This window comes from Callionymus lyra, chromosome 18 (genome assembly GCF_982586985.1).
Source record: "Callionymus lyra chromosome 18, fCalLyr1.hap1.1, whole genome shotgun sequence".
Taxonomy (NCBI): domain Eukaryota; kingdom Metazoa; phylum Chordata; class Actinopteri; order Syngnathiformes; family Callionymidae; genus Callionymus; species Callionymus lyra.
In genome coordinates this window covers 1,681,336-1,703,386 of record NC_141835.1, presented here as the reverse complement: position 1 = coordinate 1,703,386, position 22,051 = coordinate 1,681,336, and the positions used below count along the sequence as shown (strand labels likewise).

The window sequence follows — 22,051 nt, the reverse complement described above, 5'->3', positions numbered from 1 at the left end:
CAGAACATTAGCTGAACTTTAAACACCTGAGATTTCAACTCTTCTTTAATTCATGTAGCCATTAGCGCGCTCGTGCTGCTCGTCAATAATTCACTGCAGCAGAGATCACATGACCTGATGGACTGAGACACACAAACGCACACACACGCTGACAACCAGACAAAGACACAGATAGACGCACACAAGGACAACCAGACACGGACATGGACACTCAGACACACACACACAGACACACACACAGACAAACACAGAGATAGACGCACACTCAGACATACACACATACACACACACCCCCACACACACTCAGACATACACACACACACACTCAGACATACACATACACACACACTCAGACATACACACACTCAGACATACACACACTCAGACATACACAGACAGACACACACACAGACACACACACACACACACACTCAGACATACACGCACACACAGACAAACACACACACAGACACACACACACAGACAAACACAGAGACAGACACACACACAGACACACACACACACACACACACACACACACAGACAAACACACACACAGACACACACACACACACACAGACACACACACACACACACACACACAGACAAACACACACACAGACACACACACACAGACAAACACAGAGATAGACGCACACTCAGACATACACACACACACACACACACATACACACAGACACACACACACACACACATACACACACACACACACACAGACACACACACACACATTCACACACACACACACACACACACACACACACACACACACACACACACACACACACACACACACACACACACACACACACACTCACCAGATTATCTTAATCTCTGAGGTGATGTTTCTAATGTTCCAGAGATTTAATGGTTTTCATCACATGTTTCTCTCGACTGTTGAGTTTTATTTAAAAACCTCACAGAGAAACTGATCGTTAGTTTAGACTTTAACTCTTGACTTGTTATAAATACAATTCAAACATTGATTCACTTTCTTACTTCAATTTAAGATTTAAAAACGTCAAAATCATTCAGATTGAAATTTAACTAAAAGTTCCATCAGAATATTAAATAATTTAACATTTGAAATAAGTTTTTATATTTTATACATTAAATACAAATCATTTAAAAACGAAAAAACGTGTTCATTCAACTCAATATAAAAGTGTATAATAACTCAAACTATTACAGTAACTTTAGTGAAGCGTTGAATTGTAGTTTCTTCTGTGTTTCAACTCTGTCGTGCAAGCGAGCTCTGGCCTGATGCTGCCCCCTGCTGGCTGACGGCTCACCACTCACGTCAATAACGTTCAAAAAACAGCTTTTTATCGTGAAAAAAAGTCGCAATAAATCCAACATTTCAGGTCAAATATTGAACTGAAATCATTTGAGCTTCAAAGAAGAAAAATCAACAGATTTATTGTTGAATCTTTTTTTCCTCCTTCGTTCAACGAGACAAGAAACGGATGTTGAAGCTCATTAATGAACATTTAACAGATACACGTTAAGAGCTACACACTCTACACACTCTACACTCTCCACACTCTACACTCTCTACACTCTCTACACACTCTACACTCTCTACACACTCTACACACTCTACACACTCTACACTCTCTACACTCTCTACACTCTCTACACTCTCTACACTCTCTACACACTCTACACTCTCTACACTCTCTACACTCTCTACACTCTCTACACACTCTACACTCTCTACACTCTCTACACTCTCTACACACTCTACACTCTCTACACTCTCTACACACTCTGCACACTCTACACTCTCTACACTCTCTACACTCTCTACACACTCTACACTCTCTACACACTCTACACACTCTACACACTCCACACACTCCACACACTCTACACACTCTACACTCTCTACACACTCTACACACTCTACACACTCTACACTCTCTACACACTCTACACACTCTACACTCTCTACACTCTCTACACACTCTCTACACTCTCTACACACTCTACACACTCTACACACTCTACACTCTCTACACTCTCTACACACTCTACACACTCTACACACTCTACACTCTCTACACACTCTACACACTCTACACACTCTATACACTCTACACTCTCTACACACTCCACACTCTCTACACACTCTACACTCTCTACACACTCTACACACTCTACACTCTCTACACTCTCTACACACTCTACATACTCTACATACTCTACACACTCTACACTCTCTACACTCTCTACACACTCTACACACTCTACACTCTCTACACACTCTACACTCTCTACACTCTCTACACACTCTACACTCTCTACACACTCTACACACTCTACACTCTCTACACACTCTACACACTCTACACACTCTACACTCTCTACACTCTCTACACTCTCTACACTCTCTACACACTCTACACTCTCTACACACTCTACACTCTCTACACACTCTACACTCTCTACACACTCTACATACTCTACACACTCTACACTCTCTACACTCTCTACACACTCTACACACTCTACACACTCTACACTCTCTACACTCTCTACACTCTCTACACACTCTACACTCTCTACACACTCTACACTCTCTACACACTCTACACTCTCTACACTCTCTACACACTCTACACACTCTACACACTCTACACACTCTACACTCTCTACACACTCCACACACTCCACACACTCTACACACTCTACACACTCTACACACTCTACACTCTCTACACTCTCTACACACTCTACACTCTCTACACTCTCTACACTCTCTACACACTCTACACACTCTACACACTCTCTACACACTCTACACACTCTACACTCTCTACACTCTCTACACACTCTACACTCTCTACACTCTCTACACTCTCTACACACTCTACACACTCTACACTCTCTACACACTCCACACACTCTACACACTCTACACACTCTACACTCTCTACACACTCTACACACTCTACACTCTCTACACTCTCTACACTCTCTACACTCTCTACACTCTCTACACACTCTACACACTCTACACACTCCACACTCTCTACACACTCTACACACTCTACACTCTCTACACTCTCTACACACTCTACACTCTCTACACTCTCTACACTCTCTACACTCTCTACACACTCTACACACTCTACACTCTCTACACACTCCACACACTCTACACACTCTACACACTCTACACTCTCTACACACTCTACACACTCTACACACTCTACACTCTCTACACTCTCTACACTCTCTACACACTCTACACACTCCACACTCCACACTCTCTACACACTCTACACACTCTACACTCTCTACACTCTCTACACTCTCTACACACTCAACACTCTCTACACACTCTACACTCTCTACACACTCTACACTCTCTACACTCTCTACACACTCTACACACTCAATATTAGATTTTATTATTATTTTATTTTAATATTATTTATACACAATCTGAATAAAGTCAATTATAAATAAATGTCATGGTTTAGAAAAAAAATGCATAAAATAAAAGAATAAAAAACATTTTTTATGTTTTTAATTTAATTAATTGTTTTGTTTTTTACTCTAATAAAAGTATTTTAACAGTATCAAGTATGGAATATATTCCTGAGTTTTTTATCTAACTTTTTATTCTGAGCTGCTGTAGAAGTCTTTTGCTGACGTCACCGTTTGTAACAAGACATGACGTCGCTGATGTTACGACACTCGCTTCACACGGAGGTTCTGAGCCGTTGCCATGGCGACGGTGAGGGAGCAGCTGGCGGGAGGAGGAGGAGGAGAGAGGGATGAGTCAGTGGAGGAGGCGCAGCATCAGCAGCACAAACACCAGCTGACTCCTCCCAGCCAACCAGCTGCCCCCCCTCAGCTCCCAGACTGCATCACTCCGTCATGAAGAGACGCCAGCAGGAGGACGCCAGCGACGACATGGCGCCCGACGACGACGACGACGACTCGCCTTCCTCTCCTCTTCCTCCTCTTCCCCTGATGCCGTCCTCCTCCTCCTCCTCGCGCCTCCTGGCTCTCGCCTCCCCGGCCGCCCGCCGCTCCGTCTCCATGGGGGACTTCCGGCGGGTGTCGCTCCTGGCCGGGTCGGAGCCGGGGTCCCGGTCGGCCACGGCGCCCTCCTCCCGCCTGGTCACCCCCAGCTGCAGCATGGAGTTCGAGGCGGCTCGCCGGCGCCTCCTGGAGGTGGAGGAGCGCCAGAGGGTGATCCGGGAGATGGAGCGCCGCCTGCAGGAGCTGAGGGAGGTGTTCGTGCGCTCCGAGCAGGAGGTGGTGGTCCACGGGGAGCTGGTGTCCAGGATCTCCGGCGCCGCCCAGCAGGGGGAGCTGTACGTGGCGGAGACGTCGCAGCGGCTGAAGAAAGGCTTGAGGAGGTTCAAGAAGCATCGACCCTCCATCGTCTTCTCCTCCATGCTGGGACTCCGCACGTGTCTCCCCTGGACCGTCAAGCTCAAGTAGATGCTCCTCCTCTTCCTGCTCCTGGAGCTGGACTTCAGGTCAGGAGAGCCTCCACGAGCTCCTCCATCACCTGCTCCTCCTCTTCCTCCTCTTCCTCCTCCTGTCTCCTGGAGCTGGACTTCAGCCTCCACGAGCTCCTCCATCACCTGCTCCTCCTCTTCCTCCTCTTCCTCCTCCTGTCTCCTGGAGCTGGACTTCAGCCTCCTCGAGCTCCTCCATCACCTGCTCCTCCTCCTTCTCCTCTTCCTCCTCTTCCTCCTCCTGTCTCCTGGAGCTGAACTTCAGGTCAGGAGAGCCTCCACGAGCTTCTCCTTCACCTGCTCCTCCTCTTCCTCCTCTTCCTCCTCCTGTCTCCTGGAGCTGGACTTCAGCCTCCTCGAGCTCCTCCTTCACCTGCTCCTCCTCTTCCTCCTCTTCCTCCTCCTGTCTCCTGGAGCTGGACTTCAGCCTCCACGAGCTCCTGCTTCACCTGCTCCTCCTCTTCCTCCTCTTCCTCCTCCTGTCTCCTGGAGCTGGACTTCAGCCTCCTCGAGCTCCTGCTTCACCTGCTCCTCCTCTTCCTCCTCTTCCTCCTCCTGTCTCCTGGAGCTGGACTTCAGCCTCCTCGAGCTCCTCCTTCACCTGCTCCTCCTCTCAACACGGTGACGCTGCTGCAGCCAGGAGTCTCCAGGAGTCGAGAACATGACGCGACGAGACGTGCCTTTGCTTTCACTTCCACCTTCTTCACCCATGATGCTGCTGGTCGCCTAGCAACAGTCACTTGGCAACGGTCGCCTAGCAACTATTCAAACAAATCAAACATTCCTGGACGACGTCGGACGATAATTCAGGTCAAACAGTCGAGTCGTGACTTTTGTGAGTCTTTGTCGTTGTGCGACGGATATTGTTCACTGACCTGCAGCGTGTGAGTGTGTGTGTGTGTGTGTGTGTGTGCGTGTGTGTGTGTGTGTGTGTGTGTGTGTGCGTGTGTGTGTGTGTGTGTGTGTGTGTGTGTGTGCAGGTGTGTGAGTGTGTGTGTGTGTGTGTGTGTGTGCAGGTGTGTGTGTGCGTGTGTGTGTGCAGGTGTGTGTGTGTGTGTGTGTGTGTGTGCAGGTGTGTGTGTGTGAGTGTGTGTGTGCAGGTGTGTGTGTGCAGGTGTGTGTGTGTGTGTGTGTGTGTGTGTGTGTGTGTGTGTGTGTGCAGGTGTGTGTGTGTGAGTGTGTGTGTGCAGGTGTGTGTGTGCAGGTGTGTGTGTGTGTGTGTGTGTGTGTGTGTGTGTGTGTGTGTGCGGCTTCTATTTCCATCCAAGGACGACCGGAGAATCAAATCCGTCGTAACAAACCAACGACCTTCATCTCCTGCAGAGACGAGAATATATTCTTGAGGTCGAATGATTTCAAGGACATTCGAGGTCAATATAAAAACAACAGAGGTTAAAGGTCAAGTTTGTCGTTCCTGATCTAAATCATTTGTTTATAGATCAAATCTTTGAGTCTTTGCTTTATCTTGAACTTTGTTCACGCGTTTGTTTCCTTTGAACGACGAATACTTTGTTCTCTTTGTAACGTTCAGGTCGAAAAACTTTGTTTCCTTTGAACGACAAATACTTTGTTCTCTTTGTAACGTTCAGGTCGAAAAACTTTGTTTCCTTTGAACGACAAATACTTTGTTCTCTTTGTAACGTTCAGGTCGAAATACTTTGTTTCCTTTGAACGACAAATACTTTGTTCTCTTTGTAACGTTCAGGTCGAAAAACTTTGTTTCCTTTGAACGACAAATACTTTGTTCTCTTTGTAACGTTCAGGTGGAAAAACTTTGTTTCCTTTGAACGACAAATACTTTGTTCTCTTTGTAACGTTCAGGTCGAAAAACTTTGTTTCCTTTGAACGACAAATACTTTGTTCTCTTTGTAACGTTCAGGTCGAAATTCTTTGTTCTCTTTGATCTTAAATCAAAGTTTCAACAATTGAACAACAACTGCGATGATGAAACGTTACTTTATTGTATCTTGTGTTTTATGAAGTTATTGATCATACTTTTTGTTAAACAGTGTCTCTTAATGACACATCCTTCAAAACACTCCTGGTCCAGATGGACACGTGTGTCTCCACTTGAAGGTTCCTCAACACGGATGAAGACTCTGCAGCTGCTTCGCTAACATGTAACATGTAACATGTAACGTGTGGATGAGAAGGAGCGACTCTTCGCTGAAGCACAAAGTATTTATCAAAGTATTTATCAAAGTATTATCAAAGTATTATCAAAGTATTATCAAAGTATTATCAGGTTCTATCGACTCGATCCTTTAACGACAAACACGTGGTTTGAAAACAGACTCATGTTGTAAAAACACGCCTTATGTTCTCCTGACGGATGATTGACACATGTGATGATTGACACATGTGATGATTGACACATGTGATGATTGACACATGTGATGATTGACACATGTGATGATTGACACATGTCCAAAGATCTCACTGATGAATGTAAATGATTCACTTCTACGTCCGTGACTCGTTCAGTGACGAGTCGTTCTGACGAGTCGTTTGTTGATCGAGTTTAAAAACTGCTGCTTCATAGAATGTTTTTGTTTGGTTTCATGAGATGAATGTTTGAATCTTTTACTCTCTGGTTCAGTGACTCGACCTGAACGACTCACTGGTTCAGTGACTCGACTCGCTGGTGCTCTTCTTCTTCTTCTTCTTCTTCTTCTTCTTCTTCTTCTTCTTCTCTCTGATTGTAACGACTCATGTTTTCATGCAAATGTTGTTTTTATGATAAAACTTTTCTTATCTTCGCCGAAATATCCGATTAAATAAAAGACAATTTTAACTTTTGATGAACTTTTGATCATTTTCTAATATATTGACGTGTTTTATTTTGAAAAACCATCGACACACGAAGAATTAAGTAAGTAAGTAAGTAATATTTATTTATATAGCGCTTTTCGAGACCAGGGTCACAAAGCGCTTAAACAATCAAAACAATACTCAAAAAAGTATATACTTTAAAGATCAAGATAATACTGAGAACAACACAGGAGTTCAAGAAATTCAAGGAAAAGCCTGAACAAATAGAAACGTCTTAAGATGTTTCTTGAAGGAGTCAGTAGATCATCAAACACAGATGTTTCTTGAAGGAGTCAGTAGATCATCAAACACAGATGTTTCTTGAAGGAGTCAGTAGATCATCAAACACAGATGTTTCTTGAAGGAGTCAGTAGATCATCAAACACAGATGTTTCTTGAAGGAGTCAGTAGATCATCAAACACAGATGTTTCTTGAAGGAGTCAGTAGATCATCAAACACAGATGTTTCTTGAAGGAGTCAGTAGATCATCAAACACAGATGTTTCTTGAAGGAGTCAGTAGATCATCAAACACAGATGTTTCTTGAAGGAGTCAGTAGATCATCAAACACACATGTTTCTTGAAGGAGTCAGTAGATCATCAAACACAGATGTTTCTTGAAGGAGTCAGTAGATCATCAAACACAGATGTTTCTTGAAGGAGTCAGTAGATCATCAAACACAGATGTTTCTTGAAGGAGTCAGTAGATCATCAAACACAGATGTTTCTTGAAGGAGTCAGTAGATCATCAAACACAGATGTTTCTTGAAGGAGTCAGTAGATCATCAAACACAGATGTTTCTTGAAGGAGTCAGTAGATCATCAAACACAGATGTTTCTTGAAGGAGTCAGTAGATCATCAAACACAGATGTTTCTTGAAGGAGTCAGTAGATCATCAAACACAGATGTTTCTTGAAGGAGTCAGTAGATCATCAAACACAGATGTTTCTTGAAGGAGTCAGTAGATCATCAAACACACATGTTTCTTGAAGGAGTCAGTAGATCATCAAACACAGATGTTTCTTGAAGGAGTCAGTAGATCATCAAACACAGATGTTTCTTGAAGGAGTCAGTAGATCATCAAACACAGATGTTTCTTCAAGGAGTCAGTAGATCATCAAACACAGATGTTTCTTGAAGGAGTCAGTAGATCATCAAACACTGATGTTTCTTGAAGGAGTCAGTAGATCATCAAACACACATGTTTCTTGAAGGAGTCAATAGATCATCAAACACAGATGTTTCTTGAAGGAGTCAGTAGATCATCAAACACAGATGTTTCTTGAAGGAGTCAGTAGATCATCAAACACAGATGTTTCTTGAAGGAGTCAGTAGATCATCAAACACAGATGTTTCTTGAAGGAGTCAATAGATCATCAAACACAGATGTTTCTTGAAGGAGTCAATAGATCATCAAACACACATGTTTCTTGAAGGAGTCAATAGATCATCAAACACAGATGTTTCTTGAAGGAGTCAGTAGATCATCAAACACAGATGTTTCTTGAAGGAGTCAATAGATCATCAAACACACATGTTTCTTGAAGGAGTCAATAGATCATCAAACACAGATGTTTCTTGAAGGAGTCAGTAGATCATCAAACACAGATGTTTCTTGAAGGAGTCAATAGATCATCAAACACACATGTTTCTTGAAGGAGTCAATAGATCATCAAACACAGATGTTTCTTGAAGGAGTCAGTAGATCATCAAACACAGATGTTTCTTGAAGGAGTCAGTAGATCATCAAACACAGAGATGTTTCTTGAAGGAGTCAGTAGATCATCAAACACAGAGATGTTTCTTGAAGGAGTCAGTAGATCATCAAACACAGATGTTTCTTGAAGGAGTCAGTAGATCATCAAACACACATGTTTCTTGAAGGAGTCAGTAGATCATCAAACACAGATGTTTCTTGAAGGAGTCAGTAGATCATCAAACACAGAGATGTTTCTTGAAGGAGTCAGTAGATCATCAAACACAGAGATGTTTCTTGAAGGAGTCAGTAGATCATCAAACACAGATGTTTCTTGAAGGAGTCAGTAGATCATCAAACACAGATGTTTCTTGAAGGAGTCAGTAGATCATCAAACACAGATGTTTCTTGAAGGAGTCAGTAGATCATCAAACACAGATGTTTCTTGAAGGAGTCAGTAGATCATCAAACACAGATGTTTCTTGAAGGAGTCAGTAGATCATCAAACACACATGTTTCTTGAAGGAGTCAGTAGATCATCAAACACAGATGTTTCTTGAAGGAGTCAGTAGATCATCAAACACAGATGTTTCTTGAAGGAGTCAGTAGATCATCAAACACACATGTTTCTTGAAGGAGTCAGTAGATCATCAAACACAGATGTTTCTTGAAGGAGTCAGTAGATCATCAAACACAGATGTTTCTTGAAGGAGTCAGTAGATCATCAAACACAGATGTTTCTTGAAGGAGTCAGTAGATCATCAAACACAGATGTTTCTTGAAGGAGTCAGTAGATCATCAAACACAGATGTTTCTTGAAGGAGTCAGTAGATCATCAAACACAGATGTTTCTTGAAGGAGTCAGTAGATCATCAAACACAGATGTTTCTTGAAGGAGTCAGTAGATCATCAAACACAGATGTTTCTTGAAGGAGTCAGTAGATCATCAAACACAGATGTTTCTTGAAGGAGTCAGTAGATCATCAAGAACAAAGAGAGATAAGATGGTTCCAAAGCTTAGGAGCAACAGCCTGAAAAGATTTCTCTCCTCTGGTCCTGAACCGTGTGCGTGGAACCATCAGTAGATTCTGATCCACAGACCTCAGAGCCCGAGCTGGGGTGTAAGGCTGGATCAGATCAGTGATGTAAGGAGGAGCCTGACCATGAATAGATCTGAAAGTAAGAACCAGAATTTTAAAGTTGATCCTGAAAGAAACTGGAAGCCAGTGAAGAGTTTGAAGGAGAAATGTGAGTTCTTCTACTAGAGCAGCTCAGAGTTCTGAATCAACTGCAGACGAGACGATCCTTCTTGTTAAGACATGAAAACAAACTGTTACAATAGTCCAGACGAGAAGAAACAAACGCATGGATTATAAGATCCAGATCATGTTGTGACAACATTTTTCCTAAGTTTAGAGATTTTTCTCAGTTGAAGGAAACAGTTTCTGGTCAGTTTTCTTCAGTGTTGAACAAGAGACATGTCTTTATCAAATACAACACCCAACAACCAACCAAGATCATCTGAGACTCAAAAGAAGTGAATTCCTGTGTCTGAACTTTGCAAGAACAGCTCTCCCTAAAAACAGTAGCAAGACCTCCTCCACGACCAGAGAGGCGAGGCTTCCCCAGGACAGCGCTCCCTACTGGACAGAGTTCGTTCAGATGAATAAACTCTTCCTCTCTCTGCCAAGTCTCAGAAAGACATAATAAATCCAAATTAACTCTTGTGAAAAGATCATTAAGAATAAAGGATTTATTAGTAATGGAGCGAACATTAAGAAGTCATTCAGCACCGATTACGTCACTGACGACGCCGCGTCACTGACAGGCGCGCAGAGCGGGATCTTTTGAAGCGAACAGCGGTCACGTGGTACCAGCTGTCACTGAAGTTCAACTCGGTTGTAAAAGTCGAATTAAAGAGAGGAAATGAAAAAATCTTACCACCTTTCGTTGAGGTCTGGACAGACGGCAGCGCTGATGTGTCGTCACACACAGTGAGAGGGATGTCGATCAAACATCGATGACGTTCGATGACGTCAGAGTTGTTCCGAGCGATCGCGACTGCGCGTCTCATCCTGACCTGAACTCCAGACCGACTCCATCGCTTGTGGAAATCGCCCGAGAGATCAAACGATATTCCACAGAGTCCGAGTCGATGAGAAGCGGAGCCGGAAACACGTTCACCGGACGTTGATAACTGTCGCGAGTGAAGTCCTCCATCGACTCTCTGATGTTGAGAAGAGCATCACGATCATAGATCCGAGATGCTTGAGACATATCTTAATCGTTAATTAATTAACTCTTTATCTTCAACAGAGACTCAACGTTTTTTGGTTTATGTTTTATTTACTATTAATTTTCCACAAAATACTTGGATTTAGTCGTGATTAGAAAGTTTTATCTCGTCTAATATCTCGTTATTTCAAGTGTTAAATCTATGGAGACTTTAAATAAAGTTGAACTCAAATGATAAGAAAGTTAAGTTTCACAGTATATGAGACTTGATGAGGATTAAATACTTATATATATATATATATATACTGTAGTACTTGTGATATAATGTTTCAAACTTGTGACTGAAAGTGCGACGACATAATCCAGAGATTAGAAGAGATTTAGTGCAGAATTCATGGAAAACACTGGATTATGTCGACATTATCTTTACATTAGTGTTTCATGTTCTTGACGCACCTGTCGCTTTAAGAGCCATCAAGAGCTGTCAATCAAGCGCATGACGTCAGACTCGTGTCAAAGGTCAACAGACATCAGGAGCGTCGTCGGGATTAACGGACGAGACGCAAGATTATCAGTCAGTGAAGCTTTTTGGGAAAACATCCAAAAATGTTTATTTAAAAACCAAAGAATAGTGAAATAATAATAATATATATAATAACCATATAATACACAGGGTCACGAAAGTGTATTGAAAACTGTCTTCAAATTAAAAATCACAGCAGAAAAGACAGAAAAGGCAGAAAAGACAGAAAAGGCAGAAAAGCGACGAGTCACGCCTCAGGCTACAGGGGCAGCAGGTCTGGGCGACTTCACAAAGACCCGGGTCAGCCAGACCCGGACCCAAAGAAAGACGACATCTACTCCAGGAGGAGGTCCAGGAGGAGGTCCAGGAGGAGGTCCAGGAGGGGGTCCAGGAGGGGGTCCAGGAGGGGGTCCAGGAGGAGGTCCAGGAGGAGGTCCAGGAGGGGGTCCAGGAGGGGGTCCAGGAGGAGGTCCAGGAGGAGGTCCAGGAGGGGGTCCAGGAGGAGGTCCAGGAGGGGGTCCAGGAGGAGGTCCAGGAGGAGGTCCAGGAAGAGGTCCAGGAGGAGGTCCAGGAGGAGGAAGAACGAGTGAGCAGGACAGACCCTGAAGTCACATGACGTCATGTTTCAATATTCTTTGGTTTTTAAAGAAACATTTTTGGATGTTTTTCCAAAAAGCTTCACTGACGTCACGATATATTCTTTATTCTTTTACAACTTTTCACCGTCGTCCGTTAGTCCCGACGACACTCCTGATGTTTGTTGACCTTTGACACGAGTCAGGAGGACACCTGTCACCTGAGCAAACATCACGCAGGTGGACCTTCCAGCGGGTCCAGTTCTTCGAGGCGTCTACGATTCCCTGCCTGGTCCAGTGAACCTCCATGTGTCGGGGGGAGAACAGGACACCGTCCTGACCCCTCTGCTCCGGAGGAGGTTCCCTGGAACATCTCAGCAGTCGCCCAGAGTCAAAGGTCGCTTCCGTTGGCGTCATGACCCAAAAGTTGCTGAGATCATAACCTCGTGATCCAAAGAAGACGATCTCCTTCGACAGAACTGGACTGAGACCTTGAGACCAGGTCACAACAGGACACACAGCCTCTGATTGACAGCCTTGACCTGGGAAAACACCTGATGTTCCTCCAGAACATTACAAGAACATCTCTCGGTCCAGACATGATCGTCTCAGAGGCTTCAGAACATTGTTGATGCAGGAGGTAACGCTGGAGGAGCAGATGGAGGAGGAGATGAAAGGAGGCGCAGCAAGTACAGGGACCTGGTGGAGGAGAGGAGGTCTGGAGGACTCTCTACGAGTCCATGGAAGTCTGTCGAGGCTTTGAAGGACACGCTCCCTCTGCAGAGTCACAGGTGCGTCCAAGAAGAAGGACGTTAGCAGGTGAAGCTGCAGGTGAAGCTGCAGATGAAGCTGCAGGTGAAGCTGCAGGTGAAGCTGCAGGTGAAGCTGCAGGTGAAGCTGCAGGTGAAGCTGCAGGTGAAGCTGCAGGTGAAGCTGCAGGTGAAGCTGCAGGTGAAGCTGCAGGTGAAGCTGCAGATGAAGCCACGGTGGCTGTGGATGAAAAGGGCAGATCCGTGGGTTGATACTGGGACACATCGGGACCTGTGACCCCCAGACCGGGTCTCCTGGACGAGGGGGTCTGATGTTGCAGGACCAGAAACATCCAGTGAATCCATCATGAGGACGTGTCCCAGTCGTCACATGACGCATCACATGACTCACTAGAAACACAGTAGACAACAATAGAAACAGTTTCATCTGCAAACAACAACAACTGCTTCCACAAGAAAAGAAGTTTAATTTTCTTCAGACACGACCTTTGAACTTTGACATCAGTTCAGACACGTTTGGACGAAGATAAGAGTTCAATGAAATGTTCATTTTACACGTTTAGTGTCAGTTTATATGAAATATTTTCTTCTTAAGCTTCTGCTCTCTACAGGTGTGTGTGTGTGTGTGTGTGTGTGTGTGTGTGTGTGTGTGTGTGTGTGTGTGAGTGTGTGTGTGTGTGTGTGAGTGTGTGTGTGTAGGTGTGTGTGTGTGTGTGTGTAGGTGTGTGTAGGTGTGTGTGTGTGTGTGTAGGTGTGTGTAGGTGTGTGTGTGTGTGTGTGTGTGTGAGTGTGAGTGTGTGTGAGTGTGTGTGTGTGTGTGTGTGTGTAGGTGTGTGTGTAGGTGTGTGTAGGTGTGTGTGTGTGTGTGTGTGTGAGTGTGTGTGTGTGTGTGTGTGTGTAGGTGTGTGTGTGTGAGTGTGTGTAGGTGTGTGTGTGTGAGTGTGTGTAGGTGTGTGTAGGTGTGTGTGAGTGTGTGTAGGTGTGTGTAGGTGTGTGTAGGTGTGTGTAGGTGTGTGAGTGTGTGTAGGTGTGTGAGTGTGTGTGTGTGTCCGTCCACTCACTGGTTAAATGTCAACATGTTAACAACACAATCACGGATCAAAAATGTTTTTCAGGATAAAAAAGCAGCAAAATCTTCTCAGTAACTCGTAGAAAAGTTAAAAACTGGATAAAAAGGTAAAAGTGCGTCAAGAGTTTCTCCGAGAAGAAGTTGTTGTGATGAACGTTGGTGTCGCTGAAGGTCGTCGTTGAAGGTCATCGTTGAAGGTCGTCGTCGTTCGACCTCGAGGACGAAGACGTTCAAACGTTCATCTGCATCACATGACCGCGTCACATGACCGCGTCACATGACCGGGTCACATGACCGCGTCACATGACCGCGTCACATGACCGGGTCACATGACCGCGTCACATGACCGCGTCACATGACCGCGTCACATGTCCGCGTCACATGTCCGCGTCACATGTCCGCGTCACATGACCGCGTCACATGACCGCGTCACATGACCGGGTCACATGACCGGGTCACATGACCGGGTCACATGACCGGGTCACATGACCGCGTCACATGACCGGGTCACATGACCGCGTCACATGACCGCGTCACATGACCGCGTCACATGACCGCGTCACATGACCGCGTCACATGACCGCGTCACATGACCGGGTCACATGACCGGGTCACATGACCGGGTCACATGACCGCGTCACATGACCGCGTCACATGACCGGGTCACATGACCGCGTCACATGACCGCGTCACATGACCGCGTCACATGACCGCGTCACATGACCGCGTCACATGACCGGGTCACATGACCGCGTCACATGACCGGGTCACATGACCGGGTCACATGACCGCGTCACATGACCGGGTCACATGACCGCGTCACATGACCGGGTCACATGACCGCGTCACATGACGTAGTTGACAGGAAAGCGTCCAGATCTGGACGAGTCTCCCTCGACGTGTCCGTTCTGAGGAGAAAACATGTGAAAAACATCTTTATCTTAAGGATCAATAATCAGAACTGTATTTTAAAACTTCAATGTAATTATAGTTTTTTCATGTATTTTTATAAATATCTTTTATGATAAGAAACATAAAAAACTACAAATGATCAAATGTGTTTTTTTTAAACTAAAAACAGACTTTGAAGTTTCTTTTGACAATAAATCTTATCTTATCTTGAACTTTTTCCTCAGGAAATGTTTACAAAAATGTTGATCAATTGATTTATTGTCATGTATTTTTATTTTTTATGCTTTAGTATTTGTTTTTACTAACTTTAAAAGTATCAATGAAAACTAAAGCAACATAATATAAAAGTCAAATAAGAAAAACTTAATGATCTATAATATGTGTCACTTTTTAATTAATATTTAAATGACATAAATTATATAAATTATTATTTTTTCTTTAAAAACCTTTTTTCCATCAAAAATGCAGAAAATTGTTTGTTAAAGTGTAATTTTAACTTTTTCTCATTTGTATTTTACTTTCTTTTTGTTCTTTAAATACCTAAAAATACATAAAAACAAATATTGATCAACATTTATTATCATTATCCATAATTAAGAGAAAGAGTCTGCAGGTGCAGTTCCACTCACCCACCAGTGGGGGTCACTGGAGCCCGTGACGACGATGATCTCGTCTTTAAAGAAGGCCAGGTGTTCTTCGCTGGCGGCTCTGCAGTCCACGAGAGCTCGGACCCGCCGGAGGCTCGGACGAGAGCCGGACGCCTGCGGACACACGGAGTCACAGGTGTTCACAGGTGTACACAGGTGTAGACAGATGTTCACAGGTGTACACAGGTGTTCACAGGTGTACACAGGTGTTGACAGGTTTACACAGGTGTACACAGGTGTTTACAGGTTTACACAGGTGTACACAGGTGTTGACAGGTGTTTACAGGTGTACACAGGTGTACACAGGTGTTGACAGGTGTTTACAGGTGTACACAGGTGTAGACAGATGTTCACAGGTGTAGACAGATGTTCACAGGTGTACACAGGTGTTCACAGGAGTTCACAGGTGTACACAGGTGTTCACAGGTGTAGACAGATGTTCACAGGTGTACACAGGTGTTCACAGGTGTACACAGGTGTTCACAGGTGTAGACAGATGTTCACAGGTGTACACAGGTGTTCACAGGTGTACACAGGTGTTGACAGGTTTACACAGGTGTACACAGGTGTTTACAGGTTTACACAGGTGTACACAGGTGTTGACAGGTGTTTACAGGTGTACACAGGTGTAGACAGATGTTCACAGGTGTAGACAGATGTTCACAGGTGTACACAGGTGTTCACAGGTGTACACAGGTGTTGACAGGTTTACACAGGTGTACACAGGTGTTTACAGGTTTACACAGGTGTACACAGGTGTTGACAGGTGTTTACAGGTGTACACAGGTGTAGACAGATGTTCACAGGTGTAGACAGATGTTCACAGGTGTACACAGGTGTTCACAGGAGTTCACAGGTGTACACAGGAGTTCACAGGTGTACACAGGTGTTCACAGGAGTTCACAGGAGTTCACAGGTGTACACAGGTGTTCACAGGTGTAGACAGGTGTAGACAGATGTTCACAGGTGTAGACAGGTGTACACAGGTGTAGACAGATGTTCACAGGTGTACACAGGTGTACACAGGTGTAGACAGGTGTTCACAGGTGTAGACAGATGTTCACAGGTGTAGACAGATGTTCACAGGTGTACACAGGTGTAGACAGGTGTTCACAGGTGTAGACAGATGTTCACAGGTGTACACAGGTGTAGACAGGTGTTCACAGGTATTGACGGGTGTTCACGGGTGTACACAGGTGTAGACAGATGTTCACAGGTGTACACAGGTGTAGACAGGTGTTCACAGGTGTAGACAGATGTTCACAGGTGTACACAGGTGTAGACAGGTGTTCACAGGTATTGACGGGTGTTCACGGGTGTACACAGGTGTAGACAGGTGTTCACAGGTATTGACGGGTCTTCACGGGTGTACACACGTGTAGACAGGTGTTCACAGGTATTGACGGGTGTACACAGGTGTAGACAGATGTTCACAGGTGTTCTCTCACCATGGCGTTCCTGCGAGGTCGCGGCGCGGCGCCAGGCGAGGAGGGCGAGGAGGTCAAGGACGGCGAGGCGACGAGGCTGCAGTACTGGTCGTCCTGAGCGAGCGCCGCCATGACGCTGCAGCGGCTCTGACCTCCTCCTGCGCTGCTGCGACGGTACGACGTGGTTTTGTCGGAGCTGAGGACGAGTCTCGGGTTCAGAACCAGGAGAACCAACACCTGCAGGTGCGACTCACCTGACCGGCCCGATGCCGTGTGGTGGCGGCGGGTCGGACGACCTCTGAGCCCGCGCCCCCTGAGACGACCTCGGGTGGCGGCGGCTCTCGGGGTCCGGGGACGGAGGTTTGCTGGTGGGACTGGGGCAGTGGGGGGGCGGGTTGGAGGCCCGGCGGGGGGGAGTGCCCCCCCCCTCCTGGGTCGACACCGAGATCTGAGGGTCAGAACGACCTGGACCAGAACCAGAAGAACATGTTTGACCAAACAATCACAAACTGAGAAGAAAAAACATTAAAGTATATTAAAATGAATAATGAATAAATAATATAAGAATTAATCATAATAATTAATAATTATCACCAGAAACATGTTGAGAAAACATGATAAAGAAAAATGTGAAAAAAAATGTATTGTATGTATTTAAACAATTAGAACAAGAAACACAAATAAATAAAAAACATTAAAATAAAAGTCTAATAATAAGATAAACATATTTAAACATATTTAGCATCAGAAAGACGGTGAAAATGAAATGATAATGATAATAATAATAATAATGATAATGATAATGATAATGATAATAATAATGATAATGATAATGATAATGATAATAATGATAATGATAATGATAATGATAATGATAATGATAATAATGATAATGATAATGATAATAATAATAATAATAATAATAATAATGATAAAAGAAAAAGAAACAAAAACACTTCACCTCTCTGGACTTTGACTGGCAGCGGCGGTGGTGGCACTGACCCTCCAGTGGGGGCGCTGTTGGCGGGAGGATTCTTGTAGAGGAAGTCGATGTTCTCGTACGTCTGACAGGGTCGACTGCTGGAGTGATTGACAGCTAGACTCCAGCGGGAGAAGGAAGCTGCGGAGCCGCCGTTGGAAGGTGGAGAACGATTCTTGGGTAACGGACTCACCTGGAGGATTATTGATGATCAGTTATAGAGATCAATAATATTATCAATAATCAGGATCAATAATCCGATCAAACTCACTCGTTCATCAAGGTCGTCCTCGCTGTCGTAAAGATCCTGAGACGACGTCTCCCACGGAAACTCAACATGGATCTGAGAGTTGAACTTTCCACTGTGAGCCAACTCCAGCTGCAACACACAACCGTGAGGATGATGACAACAATATGAGGACGACAACGATAACACAACAACAACAACAACAACAACAACAACAACAACTCCAGCTGCAACACACAACCGTGAGGACGACGACAACAATATGAGGACGACAACGATAACAATAACAACAACAACAACAACATGAGGACGACGACAACAACAAACAAACAAACAAACAAACAAACAAACAACAACAACGACGAGCTGCAGGTCAGAGACGAGCAGAGAAACTGATCATGAATTATAACCAAAAAAAAGAAACCATTACAAAAAAAGAAAAACACATGTTTAAGCACAAAAACCTGAAATAATGTGGTATAATAACGGTGCTTAAAATATACTTTAAACTCTCTTATCTAAATCTATATCTCTAGAGAAGTCAGTTCATCATGAAGAATAAATCTTGAAGAAGTTTGTTTCACAGTCATAACTAATTACTGTGTCATTATTCACAGTAATAACTAATTACTGTGTCATTATTCACAGTAATAACTAATGACACAGTAATAACTAATGACACAGTAATAACTAATTACTGTGTAATAACTAATGAAACAGTAATAACTAATGACACAGTAATAACTAATGACACAGTAATAACTAATGACACAGTAATAACTAATGACACAGTAATAACTAATGAAACAGTAATAACTTAATTCACAGTAATAACTAATGACACAGTAATAACTAATTACTGTGTAATAACTAATGACACAGAAATAACTAATGACACAGTAATAACTAATGACACAGTAATAACTAATGACACAGTAATAACTAATGAAACAGTAATAACTTAATTCACAGTAATAACTAATGACACAGTAATAACTAATTACTGTGTAATAACTAATGACACAGAAATAACTAATGACACAGTAATAACTAATTACTGTGTAATAACTAATGACACAGTAATAACTAATGACACAGTAATAACTAATTACTGTGTAATAACTAATGACACAGTAATAACTAATTACTGTGTAATAACTAATGACACAGTAATAACTAATGACACAGTAATAACTAATTACTGTGTAATAACTAATGACACAGTAATAACTAATGACACAGTAATAACTAATTACTGTGTAATAACTAATGACACAGTAATAACTAATGACACAGTAATAACTAATTACTGTGTAATAACTAATTACTGTGTCATAACTAATGACACAGTAATAACTAATGAAACAGTAATAACTTAATTCACAGTAATAACTTAATTCACAGTAATAACTAATGACACAGTAATAACTAATTACTGTGTAATAACTAATGACAAAGTAATAACTAATGACAGTAATAACTAATGACACAGTAATAACTAATGACACAGTTATAACTAATGACACAGTAATAACTAATGACACAGTAATAACTAATGACAGTAATAACTAATGACACAGTAATAACTAATGACACAGTAATAACTAATGACACAGTAATAACTAATTACTGTGTAATAACTAATGACACAGTAATAACTAATGACACAGTAATAACTAATGACACAGTAATAACTAATTACTGTGTAATAACTAATGACACAGTAATAACTAATGACACAGTAATAACTAATGACACAGTAATAACTAATGACAGTAATAAATAATGACACAGTAATAACTAATTACACAGTAATAACTAGTTACACAGTAATAACTAGTTACACAGTAATAACTAATGACACAGTAATAACTAATGACACAGTAACAACTAGTTACACAGTAACAACTAGTTACACAGTAACAACTAGTTACACAGTAATAACTAGTCACACAGTAATAACTAGTTACACAGTAATAACTAATGACACAGTAACAACTAGTTACACAGTAACAACTAGTTACACAGTAATAACTAGTCACACAGTAATAACTAGTTACACAGTAATAACAACATGTTTCTCACCAGCTCCACACACTGAAGCTGCTGCAGTCGTCGAGCCATGTCCAGAGCTGTCTCTCCTGCAGAGTTGACTGAGGAAGTAAACACTGTTAGTATCAGAGCTAAAACTGTTAGCATCAGAGTCAACACTGTTAGCATCAGAGCTAATACTGTTAGCATCACAGCTAAAACTGTTAGCATCAGAGCTAACACTGTTAGCATCAGAGTCAACACTGTTAGCATCAGAGCTAACATCAGAGCTAGCATCAGAGCTAAAAGAGCTAACATCAGAGCTATCATCAGAGCTAACATCAGAGCTAGCATCAGAGCTAACAGAACTAACATCAGACCTAACATCAGACCTAACAGAGTTAGCATCAGAGCTGACATCAGAGCTAACATCAAAGCTAGCATCAGAGCTAATAGAGCTAACATCAGAGCTAGCATCAGAGCTAAAAGAGCTAACATCAGAACTAACAGAGCTAGCATCAGCGCTAACAGAGCTAGCATCAGAGCTAACAGAGCTGACATCAGAGCTAGCATCAGAGCTAGCATCAGAGCTAACAGAGCTGACATCAGAGCTGACATCAGAGCTAGCATCAGAGCTAACAGAGCTAGCATCAGAGCTAACACAGCTAGCATCAGAACACGCACCTGTTTGTAGAGAAGCTTTAGCTTTGAGCAGCAGCTTCAGAGACTCAGGCTTGTGGTGAAGAACACTGTAGTGAAGAGCAGTGTTTCCTTCAGACGTTCTCTTCTCCAGACAGTTGCTGAGGAGACAAGAGGTCAGAGGTCAAACCACACCTGGATGCAACTCATCGATCTCACTTCCTCACACCATCAAATATTGTTCTGGTCGTCATGACAACAACATTTGTCTGCTTTAAAAGTACAAGATTGTTGAGTCGTGGACCAGGATGTGAGGAGAAGAAATGAAATGAGGAGAAGAAGAAGAAGAAGAAGAAATGAAATGAAAAGTAAAGGATGACAAAGTAGAGACAGATGTTTTCGAAGGTCTACATGTTTACCTGATAATAATCCAACATTGATGATAAATAAATCTCACCTGTTCTGACACAGGAAGTCGACCAGAGCCAGAGAAGTTTTCTCTTCCTGACGAACAGCAACATGAAGCGCCGTCTCTCGCTCGCCCTTCAACACAATCGTACTTTAAACTTATCAACTCATGACTTTCTTTATCTTCAAGTCTCAACGTGACCTCTGACCCTGAAGATGAAACAATAAACTTTCCTCTTGATGCACAGACAACAGTCACTCTGTTCTGACACCAGGGGGCGCCAGAAACAACATGTGGCTGCTTCAAGTCAAATTGAAAAAAATATTTTTATATTTATTATACTTTATTGTTTATTTCAATGTTCTCCATATGATCGACAAATTATCATAAATGTAAATGTTTCTATAAGAACTCGTATAATATAATAAATACTTTAAATGTAACTAGTATTAAAATAAAAATCTAGTCTATAGATAATTTTCTTCTACATTTCAAAATAAAAGATAAAACTCAAGACATTAAAATGAATAATAACATTTATTTAAACAAAATATTGCTTAAAATTAAAGTTTATCAAT

At 42.8% G+C, this 22,051-nt stretch overlaps 2 protein-coding genes across 4 annotated transcripts in view; one reads left to right on the top strand and one right to left on the bottom strand.

Moving 5' to 3' along the window:
- The first annotated feature begins 3,958 nt into the window (after positions 1 to 3,958).
- LOC148060022 (TMF-regulated nuclear protein 1-like) lies at positions 3,959 to 6,151 on the top strand. 2 transcript variants are annotated; one of them, XM_087779801.1, is made up of 2 exons: positions 3,959 to 4,520; positions 4,683 to 6,151. In XM_087779801.1, exon 1 carries the CDS (start codon positions 4,006 to 4,008, stop codon positions 4,480 to 4,482), a length of 477 nt encoding a protein of 158 aa, XP_087635927.1. In that variant the 5' UTR covers positions 3,959 to 4,005; the 3' UTR covers positions 4,483 to 4,520; positions 4,683 to 6,151. The 2 variants fall into 2 exon arrangements, with proteins under 2 accessions (XP_087635927.1, XP_087635926.1); XM_087779800.1 differs by having other exon boundaries at positions 4,607 to 6,151.
- Positions 6,152 to 14,899: 8,748 nt separating this feature from the next.
- The window catches only part of asap3 (ArfGAP with SH3 domain, ankyrin repeat and PH domain 3), a 43,431-nt gene continuing 36,279 nt past the window's right edge, over positions 14,900 to 22,051 (bottom strand). The window contains exons 18-26 of one of the 2 annotated variants that reach the window (XM_087780088.1): positions 21,522 to 21,607; positions 21,110 to 21,225; positions 20,480 to 20,547; positions 18,419 to 18,526; positions 18,130 to 18,340; positions 17,423 to 17,633; positions 17,190 to 17,364; positions 15,724 to 15,855; positions 14,900 to 15,090 (exon numbers count right to left, since the gene is read on the bottom strand). In XM_087780088.1, coding sequence (XP_087636214.1) covers positions 15,028 to 15,090; positions 15,724 to 15,855; positions 17,190 to 17,364; positions 17,423 to 17,633; positions 18,130 to 18,340; positions 18,419 to 18,526; positions 20,480 to 20,547; positions 21,110 to 21,225; positions 21,522 to 21,607 — 1,170 coding nt within the window. In that variant the 3' untranslated portion in view covers positions 14,900 to 15,027. The remainder of the gene's footprint in view (positions 15,091 to 15,723; positions 15,856 to 17,189; positions 17,365 to 17,422; positions 17,634 to 18,129; positions 18,341 to 18,418; positions 18,527 to 20,479; positions 20,548 to 21,109; positions 21,226 to 21,521; positions 21,608 to 22,051) is intronic. The other variant, XM_087780089.1, reaches the window with a different exon arrangement.